Source organism: Vulpes vulpes, chromosome 12, assembly GCF_048418805.1.
Source record: "Vulpes vulpes isolate BD-2025 chromosome 12, VulVul3, whole genome shotgun sequence".
Lineage (NCBI taxonomy): Eukaryota > Metazoa > Chordata > Mammalia > Carnivora > Canidae > Vulpes > Vulpes vulpes.
In genome coordinates this window covers 74,797,711-74,814,416 of record NC_132791.1, presented here as the reverse complement: position 1 = coordinate 74,814,416, position 16,706 = coordinate 74,797,711, and the positions used below count along the sequence as shown (strand labels likewise).

The 16,706-nt window shown below is 38.3% G+C and overlaps 1 protein-coding gene across 1 annotated transcript; it reads right to left on the bottom strand.

Annotated features, from left to right (window-relative positions):
- Positions 1–12,659: 12,659 nt before the first annotated feature.
- LOC112912140 (olfactory receptor 2W1) lies at positions 12,660–13,601 on the bottom strand. Its single transcript, XM_025988880.1, has one exon. It carries the CDS (start codon positions 13,599–13,601, stop codon positions 12,660–12,662), a length of 942 nt encoding a protein of 313 aa, XP_025844665.1.
- Between the last annotated feature and the right edge of the window lie 3,105 nt (positions 13,602–16,706).

The following is a 16,706-nucleotide window of genomic DNA, read 5'->3' as shown; positions in this document are numbered from 1 at the left end:
TGTGAAAAATGAAAATGATAAGAAATTAAAATTTCTGTTGTAAGAAATGGAGTTTCCATAAATAAACTTTTATTGGAATGTAGCCATGTTCATTCAGTTTCTTCTTGCCTATAGCATCTTTTGGTCCTTTTCCATTATAAGGGCAGAGATGAATTATGATAGAGACTTTGTAGCCCACAGCTTAAGTATACATATTTGGCAGAAAAGTTTACAAATCCCTGATCTGGATGGTACCGGAGACAGGTACATTTTTGCCTTAAGGCACTGTGTATCATAGATCCAGAATCAGACCACTTCCACCCACAGAGTAAGTCCTCTCATCTATCTGTCTGTTCTTCCCCCAAGGAAACCATTGGTAGCCAGGAGTTGTTTGTATCTTCATTCTCATTAGTTTCCATGAATCTTTTTAATTCTTCCTTAATTTCCTGGTTCACCCTTTCATCTTTTAGCAAGATGGTCCTTAACCTCCACGTGTTTGAAGTCCTCCCAAACTTCTTGTGATTTAGTTCTAATTTCAAGGCATTAAGGTCTGAGAATACGCAGGGGATATATCTTTTCCCATTCTGTAAGTGGTCTTTTAGTTTTGTTGACTGTATGCTTTGCTGTGCAAAAGTTTCTTATCTTGATGAAGTCCCAATAGTTCATTTTTGCTTTTGTTTCTTTTGCCTTCGTGGATGTATCTTGCAGGAAGTTACTGTGGCCGAGTTCAAAAAGGGTGTTGCCTGTGTTCTCCTCTAGGATTTTGATGGAATCTTGTCTCACATTTAGATCTTTCATCCATTTTGAGTTTATCTTTGTGTATGGTGAAAGAGAGGGGTCTAGTTTCATTCTTCTGCATGTGGATGTCCAATTTTCCCAGCACCATTTATTGAAGAGACTGTCTTTCTTCCAATGGATAGTCGTTCCTCCTTTGTCGAATATTAATTGACCATAAAGTTGAGGGTCCACTTCTGGATTCTCTATTCTGTTCCATTGATCTATGTGTCTGTTCTTGTACCAGTACCACACTGTCTTGATGACCACAGCTTTGTAGTACAACCTGAAATCTGGCATTGTGAAGCCCCCAGATATGGTTTTCTTTTTTAAAATTCCCCTGGCTATTCGGGGTATTTTCTGATTCCACACAAATCTTAAAATAATTTGTTCTAACTCTCTGAAGAAAGTCCATGGTATGAAAGACTCCACCCCAAGATTGCTAGAACTCATACAGCAATTTGACAGTGTGGCAGGATACAAAATCAATGCGCAGAAGTAAGTGGCATTTCTCTACACTAACAATGAAACTGAAGAAATAGAAATTAAGGAGTCAATCCCATTTACAATTGCACCCAAAAGCATAAGATACCTAGGAATAAGCCTAACTAAGGAGGTAAAGGATTTATACCCTAAAAATTCTAGAACACTTCTGAAAGAAATTGAGGAAGACACAAAGAGATGGAAAAAGATTCCATGCTCATGGATTGGCAGAATTAATATTGTGAAAATGTCAATGTTACCCAGGGCAATTTACACGTTTAATGCAATCCCTATCAAAATAGGTTTTTTAAAATCATAAATTTATTTTTTATTGGTGTTCAATTTGCCAACATACAGAATAACACCCAGTGCTCATCCAATATGTTTTTAAAATTGTTTGTATTTCCTTGGTGTTGGTAGTGAACTCTCCTTTCTCATTCATGATTTTATTAATTTGAGTCTTCTCTCTCTTCTCTTTAATAAGGCTGGCTAATGGTTTATCTATCTTATTAATTCTTTCGAAGAACAAACTCCTGGTTTTGTTGATCTTTCCACAGTTCTTCTGGTCTTGATTTTGTTGAGTTCTGCTCTAATCTTTATTAACTCTCTTCTTCTGCTGGGTGTAGGATCTATTTGCTGTTTTTTCTCTAGCTCCTTTAGTTGTAAGGTTAGCTTTTGTATTTGAGTTCTTTCCAGTTTTTGGATGGATGCTTGTATTGCTATGTATTTCCCCCTCAGGACTGCTTTTGCTGCATCCCAAAGATTTTGCATGGTTGTATCTTCATTCTCATTAGTTTCCATGAATCTTTTTAATTCTTCCTTAATTTCCTGGTTGGCCCTTTCATCTTTAAGCAAGATGGTCCTTAACCTCCACATGTTTGAAGTCCTCCCAAACTTCTTGTTGTGATTTAGTTCTAATTTCAAGGCATTATGGTCTGAGAATGTGCAGGGGACAATCCCAATCGTTTGGTATCTGTTCAGACGCCATTTGTGACCCAGTATGTGGTCTATTCTGGAGAAAGCTCCATGTGCACTTGAGAAGAATGTGTATTCAGTTGAGTTTGGATGTAAAGTTCTGTAGATATCTGTGAAATCCATCTGGTCCAGTGTATCATTTAAAGCTCTCGTTTCTTTGGAGATGTTGTGTTTAGAAGACCTATCCAAGGTAGAAAGCGCTAGATTGAAGTCACCAAGTATAGTGTATTATTATCTAACTATGTCTTAACTTTGGTTTTTAATTGATGGATATATTTGGCAGCTCCCACATTCGGGGCATATATATTGATGATTGGCATATATATTGAAGACCTCACAGATGGTTTTCTGGGAGAGAGGCCTGTTGTGCTGATTTTCAGGTGTTAGCACTTGTGGGAGCTGCTATACCCCCTCCTGGTGCAGGGCTCAGTGAGTGATGTTTATCCTGTTTATCTGGTGAGGCCACTGTGAGGCTCAGTGGAGGTTGTTTATCCTGTGAGGCCCAGGAGGAACAACCACAGTGGCAATGGCCTGTTCTGGAGCCATGGATTCAGCTCGGAGCTCTAGTCTGCAGGGGCCTCGATGCTCCGGGGGCGGGGCTGCTGATCTGCTCAGCTTGGGGCAGGAGTGTCCTTGCTGTCCTGTGCCCTTCTGGCCTCTGCCTGTGGGGGGGGTGGGATCCTGGGCTGTGTCCCAGGTGCCCTGTGCTCCCGGGCCTGTGCTGTTGGAGTCGCGCTCCCAGCTGCACAGCCCCCTCCCTGCGAAGATTTCAGGTTGTACTACAAAGCTGTGGTCATCAAGACAGTGTGGTACTGGCACAAAAACAGACACATAGATCAATGGAACAGAAGTTCCAGAAGTGAACTTCCCAGAAGTTGGAAAGTTCGTTCCAGAAGTGAACCCTCAACTTTATGGTCAACTAATATTCGACAAAGGAGGAAAGACTATCCACTGGAATAAGGACAGTCTCTTCAATAAACAGTGCTGAGAAAATTGGGCATCCACATGCAGAAGAATGAAACTAGACCTCTCTTTCACCATACACAAAGATAAACTCTAAATGGATGAAAGATCTAAATGTGAGACAAGAGTCCATCAAAATCCTAGAGAAGAACACAGGCAACACCCTTTTTGAACTCGGCCACAGTAACTTCTTGCCAGATACATCCACGAAGGCAAAAGAAACACAAGCAAAAATGAACTATTGGGACTTCATCAAGATAAGAAACTTTTGCACAACAAAGCATACAGTCAACAAAACTAAAAGACAACCTACAGAATGGGCGAAGATATTTGCAAGTGACGTATCAGATAAAGGGCTAGTTTCCAAGATCTATAAAGAACTTAATGAACTCAACACCAAAGAAACAAACAATGAAATGGGCAAAAGTCATGAACAGAAATCTCACAGAGGAAGACATAGACATGGCCAACATGCACATGAGAAAATGCTCTGCATCACTGGCCATCAGGGAAATACAAATCAAAACCACAATGAGATACCACCTCACACCAGTGAGAATGGGGAAAATTAACAAGGCAGGAAACCACAAATGTTGGAGAGGATGCGGAGAAAGGGGAACCCTCTTACACTGTTGGTGGGAATGTGAAATGTTGCAGCCACTCTGGAAAACTCTATGGAAGTTCCTCAAAGAGTTAAAAATAGACCTTCCCTATGACCCAGCAATTGCCCTGCTGGGGATTTACCCCAAAGATGCAGATGCAATGAAACTCCGGGACACCTGCACCCCGATGTTTCTAGCAGCAATGTCCACAATAGCCAAACTGTGGAAGGAGCCTCAGTGTCCATCGAAAGATGAATGGATAAAGAAGATGTGGTTTATGTATACAATGGAATATTACTCAGCCATTAGAAATGACAAATACCCACCATTTGCTTCAACGTGGATGGAACTGGAAGGTATTATGCTGAGTGAAGTAAGTCAATCAGAGAAGGACAAACATTATATGTTCTCATTCATTTGGGGAATATAGATAATAGTGAAAGGGAATATAAGGGAAGGGAGAAGAAGTGCGTGGGAAATATCAGGAAGGGAGACAGAACATGAAGACTCCTGACTCTGGGAAACAAACTAGGGGTGGTGTAAGGGCAGGAGGGCGGGGGGTGGGAGTGAATGGGTGACGGGCACTGAGGGGGACACTTGACGGGATGAGCACTGGGTGTTTTTCTGTATGTTGGCAAATTGAACACCAATAAAAAATAAATTTATTATAAAAAAATGACAAATACCCACCATTTGCTTCAACATGGATGGAATTGGAGGGTATTATGCTGAGTGAAATAAGTCAATAAGAGAGGGACAAACATTATATGGTCCCATTCATTTGGGGAATATAAATAATAGTGAAAGGGAATATAAGGGAAGGGAGAAGAAATGGGTAGGAAATATCAGAAAGGGAGACAGAACATGAAGACTCCTAATTCTGGGAAACAAACTAGGGGTGGTGGAAGGGGAGGAGGGTGGGGGGTGGGGGTGAATGGGTGATGGGCACTGAGGGGGGCACTTGACAGGATGAGCACTGGGTGTTTTCTGTATGTTGGCAAATTGAACACCAACAAAAAATAAATTTATTATTAAAAAGAAACTTATTATGAACAGCTATACGCCAATAAATTAGGCAATCTGGAAGAAATGGACGCATTCCTGGAAAGCCACAAAGCCAATAACCAGGGAGGAAATTGAAGCAGTCATCAAAAACCTCCCAAGACACAAGAGTCCAGGGCCAGATGGCTTCCCTGGGGAATTCTATCAAACGTTTAAAGAAGAAACCATACCTATTCTACTAAAGCTGTTTGGAAAGATAGAAAATGGTGGAGTACTTCCAAATTCGTTCTATGAGGCCAGCATCACCTTAATTCCAAAACCAGACAAAGACCCCACCGAAAAGGAGAATTACAGACCAATATCCCTGATGAACATGGATGCAAAAATTCTCAACAAGATACTAGCCAATAGGATCTAATAGTACATTAAGAAAATTATTCACCATGACCAAGTAGGATTTATCCCGGGACACAAGGCTGGTTCAACACTCGTAAAACAATCAATGTGATTCATCATATCAGCAAGAGAAAAACCAGGAACCATACGATCCTCTCATTAGATGCAGAGAAAGCATTTGACAAAATACAGCATCCATTCCTGATCAAAACCCTTCAGAGTGTAGGGATAGAGGGAACATGCCTCTTACATCATACACAAAGATAAGCTCAAAGTGGATGAAAGATCTTAATGTGAGACAAGAGTCCATCAAAATCCTAGAGGAGAACACAGGCAACACCCTTTTTGAACTTGGCCACAGTAACTTCTTGCCAGATACATCCATGAAGGCAAAAGAAACAAAAGCAAAAATGAAGTATTGGGAGAATATGTCTTGGTTTTGGACTGCTTAGTTTAATGGGGAGTTCTCTGTGCCTCCTGTATTTGGATATCTGCGTCTTTTCCCAGATTGGGGAAGTTTTCTGCTATTCATTTATTCATTCTTTTTTTCCATGTTTTTTTTTTTTTATTGGAGTTCAATTTGCCAACATATAGTATAACACCCAGTGCTCATCCCATCAAGTTCCCACCTCTGTGCCCATCACCCAGTCACCTCATCCCCCCCCCCACCACACCTCCCCTTCCACTACTCCTTGGTCATTTCCCAGAGTTAGGAGTCTTTCATGTTTTGTCACTCTCACTGATTTTTCCCACACTCATTCTCTCTCCTTTCCCTTATGATAGCTTTCACTATTTTTTATATTCCCCATATGAGTGAAACCATATAATGTTTGTCCTTCTCCGATTGACTTACTTCACTCAGCATAATACCCTCCATTTCCATTCATGTCGAAGCAAATAGTGGGTATTCATCGTTTCTAATGGCTGAGTAATATTCTGTTGTATATGTTTACCACATCTTATTTATCCATTCATCTGTCAATGGACACGAAGGTTTCTTCCACAGTTTGCCTATTGTGGACATTGCTGCTATAAACATTGGGATGCAGGGATCGTGGGTTTTCACTGCATCTGTATCTTTGGGGTAAATCCCCAGCAGTGCAATTGCTGGGTCTAGGGCAGGTCTATTTTTAACTCTTTGAGGAACCTCCACACAGTTTTCCTGAAATAAGTTTTCTGCTCTCTTTAGTCTCTCTGCTTCAGGTCTCCTATAATATATATGTTATTACATTTGTTTGAGTCATTGAATCCCCTAAGTTTATTCTCATGATCTTTAATTATTCTTTTTCTCTTTTGTTCAGCTTTATTATTCCCCAGTATCTTGTCTTCCACACCACTGATTCATTTTTCTGCTTCTTCCAGTTTGCTATTCATTTCATCAAACCTGTTTCAAATTTCATTTATTGCATTCTTCATCTCTGATTGATTCTTTTTTTTAACTCTTTTATGTTTGTGGTAAAGACCCTTACCTTACCAAAAGGGTCTTTCATTTTTCTCTCAAGCCCAATGCATAATACCCTCCAGTTCCATATGTTGGCAAATTGAACACCAATAAAAAATAAATTTATAAAAATAATAATAAATAAATAAAATCTTGTAGTAAAAAAATGTCTATGCATCTTCTCTGTGTTAGAAAAACCAGTTGTCTCTTCCTCCCAAAAGTAATGACCTCATGAAGAAGAGGTAATGTGACATTGAGAGCCTGTGTTAGATGGTGTTTCCTTATGTGCTGCCTGTGCTTCACTTCTGCACGTGGTGCTCTGTCTTTCAGGCCAGTCAGGTGAAAAGGCTCTCCTTGCCTGCTATTGCCAGTGTTTGGACCCTGGCCTAATGTGGTGAGTTTTAAGTAGGTATACTTTGGTCTGCTTTTGAAATGAGACCTGACATCAACTCCACCAGAACTAATGCCCTGTGAAAGTCTCTGTTCTGGAGATGTGTTGAGGGTAAAAGTTTTTGCTGATATCCTGGGGAAGGGGACCTGCCATGCTGGGGCTGAGGCATGCTTGGCTGAGTAGGGCCATCTCAATATAGTACAAGGAGTAGGGCTTGGTGAGGCAAGTTAGGTAGCCAGTGGCAGTACTGCCTTGATTCCCATGGATGGTTCTGTGTTTATGCTGAGGGATGGGGGAAGGAAATGGCACTGGCCAGCTCCTTTGTTCCTGGAAAGGCATCTCCCTAAATACTCTCTCTCAGGGAAGCACCCCTAGAATAGAGAATTATGTCTCTACTGTGTGTTCCAGATGATTTTCAGATTGTCATTTCTATGCTGTCTGCACCTGGGTTGTTTGTCTTCTCTACAGCAGCAGCATACTGCCCTCTTGACTCTATCCCAGCCATGCCTGATGACCTTTAAAACTCCAGGATTTAGAGATGTGGTGTGCACAAGGGCCTTGGATAGTCTTCTGGGGGAAGTGGCCCACTGGGTCTAGGACTGCAGGCAAGCTTGATTGAGAAGAGGAGTCCTGCCAGAGTGCGAGGGGTGTTGCTTAGTGTAAGCCAGTGGGGCAGCCCCTGTGCTGCCTCCCACAGATGGCTCTGTGTTTATGCTGAAGGGTGGGGAAGGGGAATGGCACTGTTCAGCTCCCCTGTTCTTGGAAAGGTGTCTCTCAACTCGCCTGTCAGGGCAGAGTGAATCATGTCCCCACTGTGTGCCCCAGGCATTCTTCAGGACACTTTTATCCATGCCTTCTTCCCCAGGGTTGTTTGCCTGCCTTCTACCGAAGAGCAGCACAGTGCCCTCAGGGCTCTATCCCAACCTTGTCTTTCCACCTTTAAAACTCCAGGCTTTAAGGCCACAGGTTTCAAGTACTCATGAAAATCAATCCCTCTCATTTTCCAAGCTAATGGCCTTGGGGAAATGTTCTCCTTGTGTATTCCCCTATGTTCCTCTCTCTCTTCTCTTCTGCATGACCAAGCCTCCTTGCTCTCTGCATCCTCATTCTCTGTTTCTTGTCTAGACCACGTCTCCACGCTTCCTACCTTTGTCAATGTGGCCTTGCTCTCCCTCTAGTTGTAGAGTTTGTTCTCTCAGTCCTCAGGTCAATATTGGGGGTATTTAGCTGGAAGTGATAGTTATCTAGCTGTGTTCATGGGACCAGAGGAACCTGGGCTCCTCCTACTATGCTGCCGTCTTGGATTCCCCTCTAATACTCATTTTAATCTTAAGATAACACAGGTTTAGGAATATTAAGTGACATTTTTTTCACTTGGATTTGAGATTCAAATTATAGTCCTCTAGGTCCCAGTCTAATGCATTGTTTTCTACAGTAGCCCTTTTATAAGTCTTCATGAATACTGATGCTATGCTTGAATGTTGATGTGAGACATAGGTCTGAAAAATAAGCTTTCTTGAAAGAGAATATTAGATTTAATTAATCTTACTATTACTTTTAATTATCACTTACCTTTCAAGTCATATATTATCCCACAAGTGTGAGGTCAGGCTGTCAGGCTTATAGAACTACTGATTATCTTATGCAAGCTTAATATATTTTAAGGGTTTATTGTAAGTTAATATAATGGTCCTAGTATATATATTTATTTCGGAAATAAGAATGAGATTAATTATTTAAAGTATTTGTGTGATTTGCAGCCCTAATGCAGAGGAAATAAGCCAAAGGAAAAAATAATACTAGAGTACATATGAAAGAAACGAATTATAGATATAAATGTTGATATTTTCCTAAGTGCCCATTGCTAGTATAGTTCTGGCATACTTTTTATTGAGGTCTGGAAATGATTTACTATCTCTCTTAACATTATTAATTATAGAGTCTTGTGAAGAGTAAAAGAAGAATCTTTCCAAGTATAAAAGTAATGGGCATGGTGGCTAGACAATGTTCATCAGGACCACAGAACTTATATTTTCTCTGTGGACATTTTTTGTGGGCTTGTGAACTGTTTCTTGAAGGCAACTGTGAAGAAAGTCTTGTGTGGATGAAAGGGCCTTGGTAATATTCTACATTACATTGAATATATTTTATGTGAGGCAGCTTTTTTGTGGTTCAGAGTGGAAAAATAAAAATTATCCAGTGACTCTCCATCTTCACATCTCATGAATTATGAAGTGACAGAGGAGACAATATATATCTGATTGGTTAGAATTATTAAATTGCTTTTTAAAGAGAGAGGTATTCCATCACAGAAAATATCAAAAGTTATTTCAAAAGTCATCACATTTTCCCATAAAAAACTGATACCGTGGCATGATAAATGGAAATGAAAAGCTTTATTCATTTTATGAAATTCCACTACATAAAAAGTATAAATCTACATTTCTCAAAATTTACATAAATTCTATGATTCTATAGGTAGATCAAAGCCAAATCCTGGGTGACGGGGACTGAGGGGAGCACTTGATGTGATGAGCGCTGGGTGTTATTCTATATGTTGGCAAATTGAACACCAATAAAAAATAAATTTATAAAAAATTAAAAATTTTAAAAATTAAGAAAAAGCCAAATCCTAACTAATGTCAAGCTAGTCATTTTATTTCCATTGAGGTTGAGACAATCATGGAAAAAAATGTTTCATGAATGAATAAGTGATGAATAAGACTATCTTATCATGTTTTAAACCCTTTAATTTGCGTCTTCTCACTTCCTTGTATCATGATAAAGAAGAAATAATTTGAATAAGAAAGACTCTACTCAAGATATCAATAAATAGTTATATAACAAAAAAATAGTTATATAACATCACAAGAGATTTAATGTACAAGGTCATGATTTGTATATTATTACTTAGTATACAAACCATACTGTATATGAATCCAGTTATCCAAGTCTATACTTCTGAAGATCCAAGAATTTGCATATAAAATAGAAAACTAGATCATCAAAAGTTTTTGTGGGCCTTTAGGGTGAATTAAATGCATTCAAGTTTATATCCTCTTATTTACATCCTCTGTGTTATATTACAAACAAAAATAAAAATTCTTAGGAAGTTATTTTCTCTGAAGGTATGCCAATTATTAGAGTCATAATAGAGCTAAATAAGATGGTTGTAGTATTCTTTGCATACATAGAATGTTTATGTACAGAAACTATTCTATTAATTGTGCCTATGGTCCAGGGATTAGTTGCTTCAGCAGAAATAAACACAGATTCACACCAATAGTGCAATAGGGTTCCTTTTCCTCCACATCTTTGCCAACACTTGTTACTTCTTCTATTTTTGATTTTAGCCATTCTGAATGGTATAAAGTGATATTTTTATTGGTATTTTAATTTGCATTTCCCTGATGATTAGTCATCTTGAGAATCTTTTCATGTACTTGTTGACCATCTGTATATCTTCTTCATAAAAATGTCTATTCAGATCCTCTGCCCATTTTTATTTTTGTTTTTTAAATGATTTTTTTTAATTAATTTTTATTGGTGTTCAATTTACCAACATACAGAAAAACACCCAGTGCTCATCCCGTCAAGTGTCCACCTCAGTGCCCGTCACCCATTCCCCTCCAACACCCGCCCTCCTCCCCCCTTCCACCACCCCTAGTTCGTTTCCCCGAGTTAGGAGTCTTTATGTTCTGTCTCCCTTCCTGATATTTCCCAACATTTCTTCTCCCTTCCTTTATATTCCCTTTCACTATTATTTATATTCCCCAAATGAATGAGAACATACACTGCTTGTCCTTCTCCGATTGACTTATTTCACTCAGCATAATACCCTCCAGTTCCATCCACGTTGAAGCAAATGGTGGGTATTTGTCGTTTCTAATCGCTGAGTAATATTCCATTGTATACATAAACCACATCTTCTTTATCCATTCATCTTTCGATGGACACCGAGGCTCCTTCCACAGTTTGGCTATTGTGGCCATTGCTGATAGAAACATCGGGGTGCAGGTGTCCCGACGTTTCGTTGCATCTGAATCTTTGGGGTAAATCCCCAACAGTGCAATTGCTGGGTCGTAGGGCAGGTCTATTTTTAACTCTTTGAGGAACCTCCACACAGTTTTCCAGAGTGGCTGCACCAGTTCACATTCCCACCAACAGTGTAAGAGGGTTCCCTTTTCTCCGCATCCTCTCCAACATTTGTTGTTTCCTGCCTTGTTAATTTTCCCCATTCTCACTGGTGTGAGGTGGTATCTCATTGTGGTTTTGATTTGTATTTCCCTGATGGCAAGTGATGCAGAGCATTTTCTCATGTGCATGTTGGCCATGTCCATGTCTTCCTCTGTGAGATTTCTCTTCATGTCTTTTGCCCATTTCATGATTGGATTGTTTGTTTCTTTGGTATTGAGTTTAATAAGTTCTTTATAGATTTTGGAAACTAGCCCTTTATCTTAAATGATTTTATGTATTTATTCATGAGAGACATAGAGAGAGAGAAAGAGGCACAAACACAGTCAGAGAGAGAAGCAGGCTCCATGCAGGGAGCCTGACACGGGACTTGATCCCAGGTCCCCAGGACCACACCCTGGGCTGAAGTTGGTGCTAAACCGCTGAGCCACCCGGGCTGCCCTTCTGCCTATTTTTAAATTGGATTGTTTGTTTATTTTGGTGTTGAGTCATATGATCTTTATATTTTTTGGATATGAACCCTTTATTGGATATATCAATTGCAAATATCTTCTGCCATTCAGTAGGCTGAATTTTTGTCTTGTGGATGGTTTCCTTGTTGTGCAAAACAATTTTATTTTGGTGTAATCCTAATAGTTTAATTTTTCCTTTGTCAGAGTATATATATATTTAGAAAAATGTATCTATGGCTAATGTCAAAAACTTACTATCCTTATGCTCTGTTGGTAGGATACAAATTGGTGCACCACTGTTGAAAAGACTATAGAGTTTCATTGAAAAATTAAAAATAGCACTACCATATGATCCAGTAATTCCACTGCTGGGTTACCCAAATAAAACAAATAAAGTAACTAATATGAAAATATTATGCACCTGTATGTTTTTTGCAGCCTTACTTATAATAGTCAAGATATGGAAGCAACCCAAGTGACCACTGATAGATGAATAGACTAAAAAACCATGATGTATATATATAATATATATTATGATGTATGATATATAATATATATTTATATATAATGGAATATTACGCAGCCAAGGAAGAACAAAATATTGCCATTGAACACAACATGGATAGATCCAGGGGTATAATGCTGAGTGAACTAAGTCAGTCAGGAAAGAGAAATACCATGATTTCACACACTTTGTGGAATTTAGTAAACAAAACAAATGAACAATCCAAAAAAAAATCCCTAGAGAACAAACTAGTGGTTGCCAGAGGGAAGGTGGGTAGGTTGATGGATGAGATAAAGGGGATTAAGAGTACACTTACCAAAAAAAAGGTACACTTATCGTGTTGAACATTGATAAATGTATACAGTTGTGGAATCATTCTATTGTGCACATGAAACTAATGTAACACGTGTGTTAATTACACTCGAATGAAAAAAAGACAATTAGAAAACATATTTCATTGACTTATCCAGGGTAATATTTTTCTATGATATCTGGTTCCTCTTCAATTTTGTAGATTCATGTCAACTCTCACCAGCTTCCTCAATGCATTCTTCATGTCCTTATTCCGTAGGGTATAAATGAGAGGATTCAGACTTGGAGTGATGATCGTGTAAAAGAGGGTGAGGAACTTGCCCTGGTCTTGGGAGGCACTGTTACCTGGTTGTAGGTACATGTAGATTATAGTTCCATAGAAGATGGACACAACAGTGAGATGAGATCCACAAGTATTCAGTGATTTTTTTCGGCCTGCTTTTGACTTTATTCTCAGCACAGCTTTGGCAACGTAGCCATAGGATAGAAGAATAAGGCTGAGGGGTGTAAGGACAAAGACAATGCCTAAAGCAAAAACAGACATTTCAACTGTTGTAGTGTCTATACAAGCTATTTTGACTATAGCTGGCAACTCACACAGGAAATGGTCCAGAAGGTTGTTTCCACATCGAGGCAAATTCAGGGTGAGTGTACACAATGCTACCGAGTTGGCCAAACTAATGCTCCAGACTGTGATTATTATCTTGAGACAGAAATGTGGGTTCATGATTATCAAATAACGCAAAGGCTTACAGATAGCTGTGAAGCGATCATAGGACATAACAGCTAGGAGGAGGCATTCTGTGGAACCCAACCACATATAAATATAGAGTTGAATGACACAGCCTATATAGCTGATGGTCTTGTCAGGTCCCCACAAGTTAACCAGCATCTGAGGGATGATGCTGGTTGTGAAGCATAGATCCAGGAAAGATAAATTCCTGAGGAAAAAATACATTGGTGTGTGGAGACAGGAATCCAGGAGAGATGCAACGATGATGGCTGTGTTACCCACCCATGTAATGAAGTAAAAGACAGTGACAACTCCTGATAGCACCATCTCCAGTTTGGGATAGTCAGAGAAACCAAGTAAAACAAAACCGTGCAGAGAAGTATAATTGTTTTGGTCCATAGTCCACCAATGCTCAAATCCTAGAATGAGAAGAGCAGAAGGAGGTGAAGGAATATGGGGATGAAGACAATGAGGAAGAGGAGCAGAAGGAGCAAGAGGAAGAGAAGGAGAAGGAAGAGGAGAAATCTGTCAATACAGACTATATAATTTAGTTAAATACAATATTTTAAAAAGCATATAATTTATGTTAGTAATTTAAAAATAATGGGCAAAAGAATTACAGCCAAGTAATTTGGTATTCGTTGTAGATCTTTTATAGTGATGAGTTTCATAATATATTTTTATCTAAGTGAGTTTGGTGAGTTTACTCTTAAACTCAAGGTCTGAAATTTCTCACATATAAGTTTGGAAGTTTGGAATAGACCTGATTCTAAAATGATGTGACCCTTTGATTCTCTACAAATCTTCCAGGCTGGATATAGTGAAAAGACTCTTTTACTTGGTCATTAAATTCACCTAAAGTATGTAATTATTTTGCTAATGTCAGAATGAGGAAAAGAGTGTTCCTCTTTTTTCATATCTTCGTGATTAGCACTGTTGACATCCCAGTTTCTTATGTAGAAGATATGACATTTATCCTTAGCACCTTTATCTCTCTCATTCCAATACCTAACTTATCACTCAAACTGGTAAATTTGAATGCAAATTATGTTTTAACTATCCTCTCACTTTTAAAGAGCTTCCACAATCTCTATCCCAAATCCAAACCACTCTCTTGCTAGATTTTGGCAACTGTCTTCAATCCTTATGCTGACTTCATTCATTCCTCAAAATTTTTTTCATTGTTTAAAAAATATATAATTAGCTAATATACAGTGTAATATTAGCTTATGTGTAGAATTTAGTGATTTATTATTCCATAAAACATCCAGTGCTCATCACAAGTGAGCTCCTTAATCCCCATCACTCATCAATTCATTCCCCTGTCCACCACCCTTCCGGTAACCATCAGTTGTTCTCTCTAGTTAAGAGTCTGTTTCTTGGTTTGCCTCTCTGGTAGTTTTTCCTAATGTTCATTTGTTAATTCTTAAAATCCATATATGAGTGAAATCATATGGTATTTGTTTTTCTCTCCCTGACTTATTTTGCTTAGGATAATACTCTCTAGCTCCATCCATGTCATTGCAAATATATATACCACATCTTCTTTATCCATTCATCAGTCAATGGACATTTGGGCTGTTTCCATAATTTGGCTATCGTTGATAATGCTGCTATAAACATTGAGGTGCATGTATTTCTTCAAATTAGTATTTTTGTATCCTTCACATAAATACCTAGTAATGCAAAATAGAAAACCCAGAAACAACTCACAACTATAGTGTCAATTAATCTCCAACAAAACAGAAGAGAATATACAATGGGAACAGGAGAGTGTCTTCAACAATTGGTTTGAGAAACTGGACAGCATCATGCAAAAGAATGAAACTGGATTACTTTCTTACACCAGACACAAAGTAAATTCAATATGGATCAGAGACCTAAATGTGAGTTAGGAAACCACTAAAATCTTGGAGGAGAACACAGCCATCTTTGACATCAGCCATAGCATCTTAGTAGATATATCTCCTGTGGCAAGGGAACAAAAGTAAAAATTAATTATTATGATTCCATCAAAATAAAAAGCTTTTGCATGGTGCAGGAAATGATGATCAGAATTAAAAGGCAACCTATGACACCAGAGAAGATATTTGCAAACGACATATCTGATAAGGGTAATATCCAAAATACATAGATAACTTATAAAATTCAATACCTAAAACACAAATAATCCAGTAAAAAAGTGGAGAGAAAACATGCATAGACATTTTGCCCTAGACGACATCCAGATGGCTATCAGACACAGGAAAAGATTCTCATCATCACTTATCATTAGAGAAAACCAAAATTACAATTAGATACCTCACAGTGGTCAGTATTTCTAAAATTAACATACAGGAAACAGCAGAAGCTGGCAAGGATTTGGAGAATGGAAAAGCCTCTGACACTGTTGGTGAGAATGCAAACTAGCACAGCCACTCTGGAAAACAGTGTGGAGGCTCCTGAAAAAGTTAAAAATGGAACTACCATATGATTCAGCAATTACGCTAGGCGGTATTTACCCAAAGGATACAGAAACACTAACTTGAAGAGATACATATATCCTGATATTTATATCAGGATTATCAACAAATAGCCTTATCATTGAAAGAGCCAAATGTCCATCAGTTGATGAATGGATATGGAAAATATGGTTTGTGTGTGTGTTTTTGTGTGTGTGTGCATACAATGGAATATATATAATGGAATATTATAAATATATAATGTACATTATATGTATAATGGAATATTACTCAGCCATAAAAAGGATTAAGTTTTGCCATTTGCAACAACATGGATGGAGCTAGAGAGTATTATGCTAAGCAAAATAAGTCAGCCAGAGAAAGAGAATACTATATGATTTCACTCATATATGGAATTTAAGAAACAAAACAAATGAATACAACAGGGGTGAAGAGGTGGGGTAAAGAGAGGAAAACCAGGAAACTGACTCTTAACTATAAAGAGCAAATTGTTAGTTACTACAGGTGGGTGGGATGTGAGAAATGAGTAAAGGGGATTTAGAGTAAACTTGTGATGAGAACCAAGTGGTGTATGGAAGTTTTGAATAATTAAGTTGAAACTAATATTGCACTGTATGTTAACTAACTGAAATTTAAATAAAAACTTGAACAATGAAAAAGAACCAATTATAATCATGTATTCTTTCGGTAAAAGTTTTTTTTTTAACGCCCCTTATGGCAGTCTGTAAACTTTAAGAAAGTGGGTCTGGTATCTATTGCTCTGCACTCGATCCATGACACCTAAAGCATTTCTCCCAATACCTATCTTTCCATGTATCTGTGTATCTATGTATCCATCTAGCTGTGAACTTGCCTATCATCTCATCTATCCTCTACCTTATCCTATTTATACGTAATTTTTGAATAAAAGAAAAAAGTCACAGTATGAATAATGGTGAAAATCACTTAGGATTTTAGGAATTTTTAAAATAATCTTTTATACATTAAGAGCTTATGCTAGTGTTTTTGAAGTTTCATGGATGGGATGATAAAAGGTTCAGAC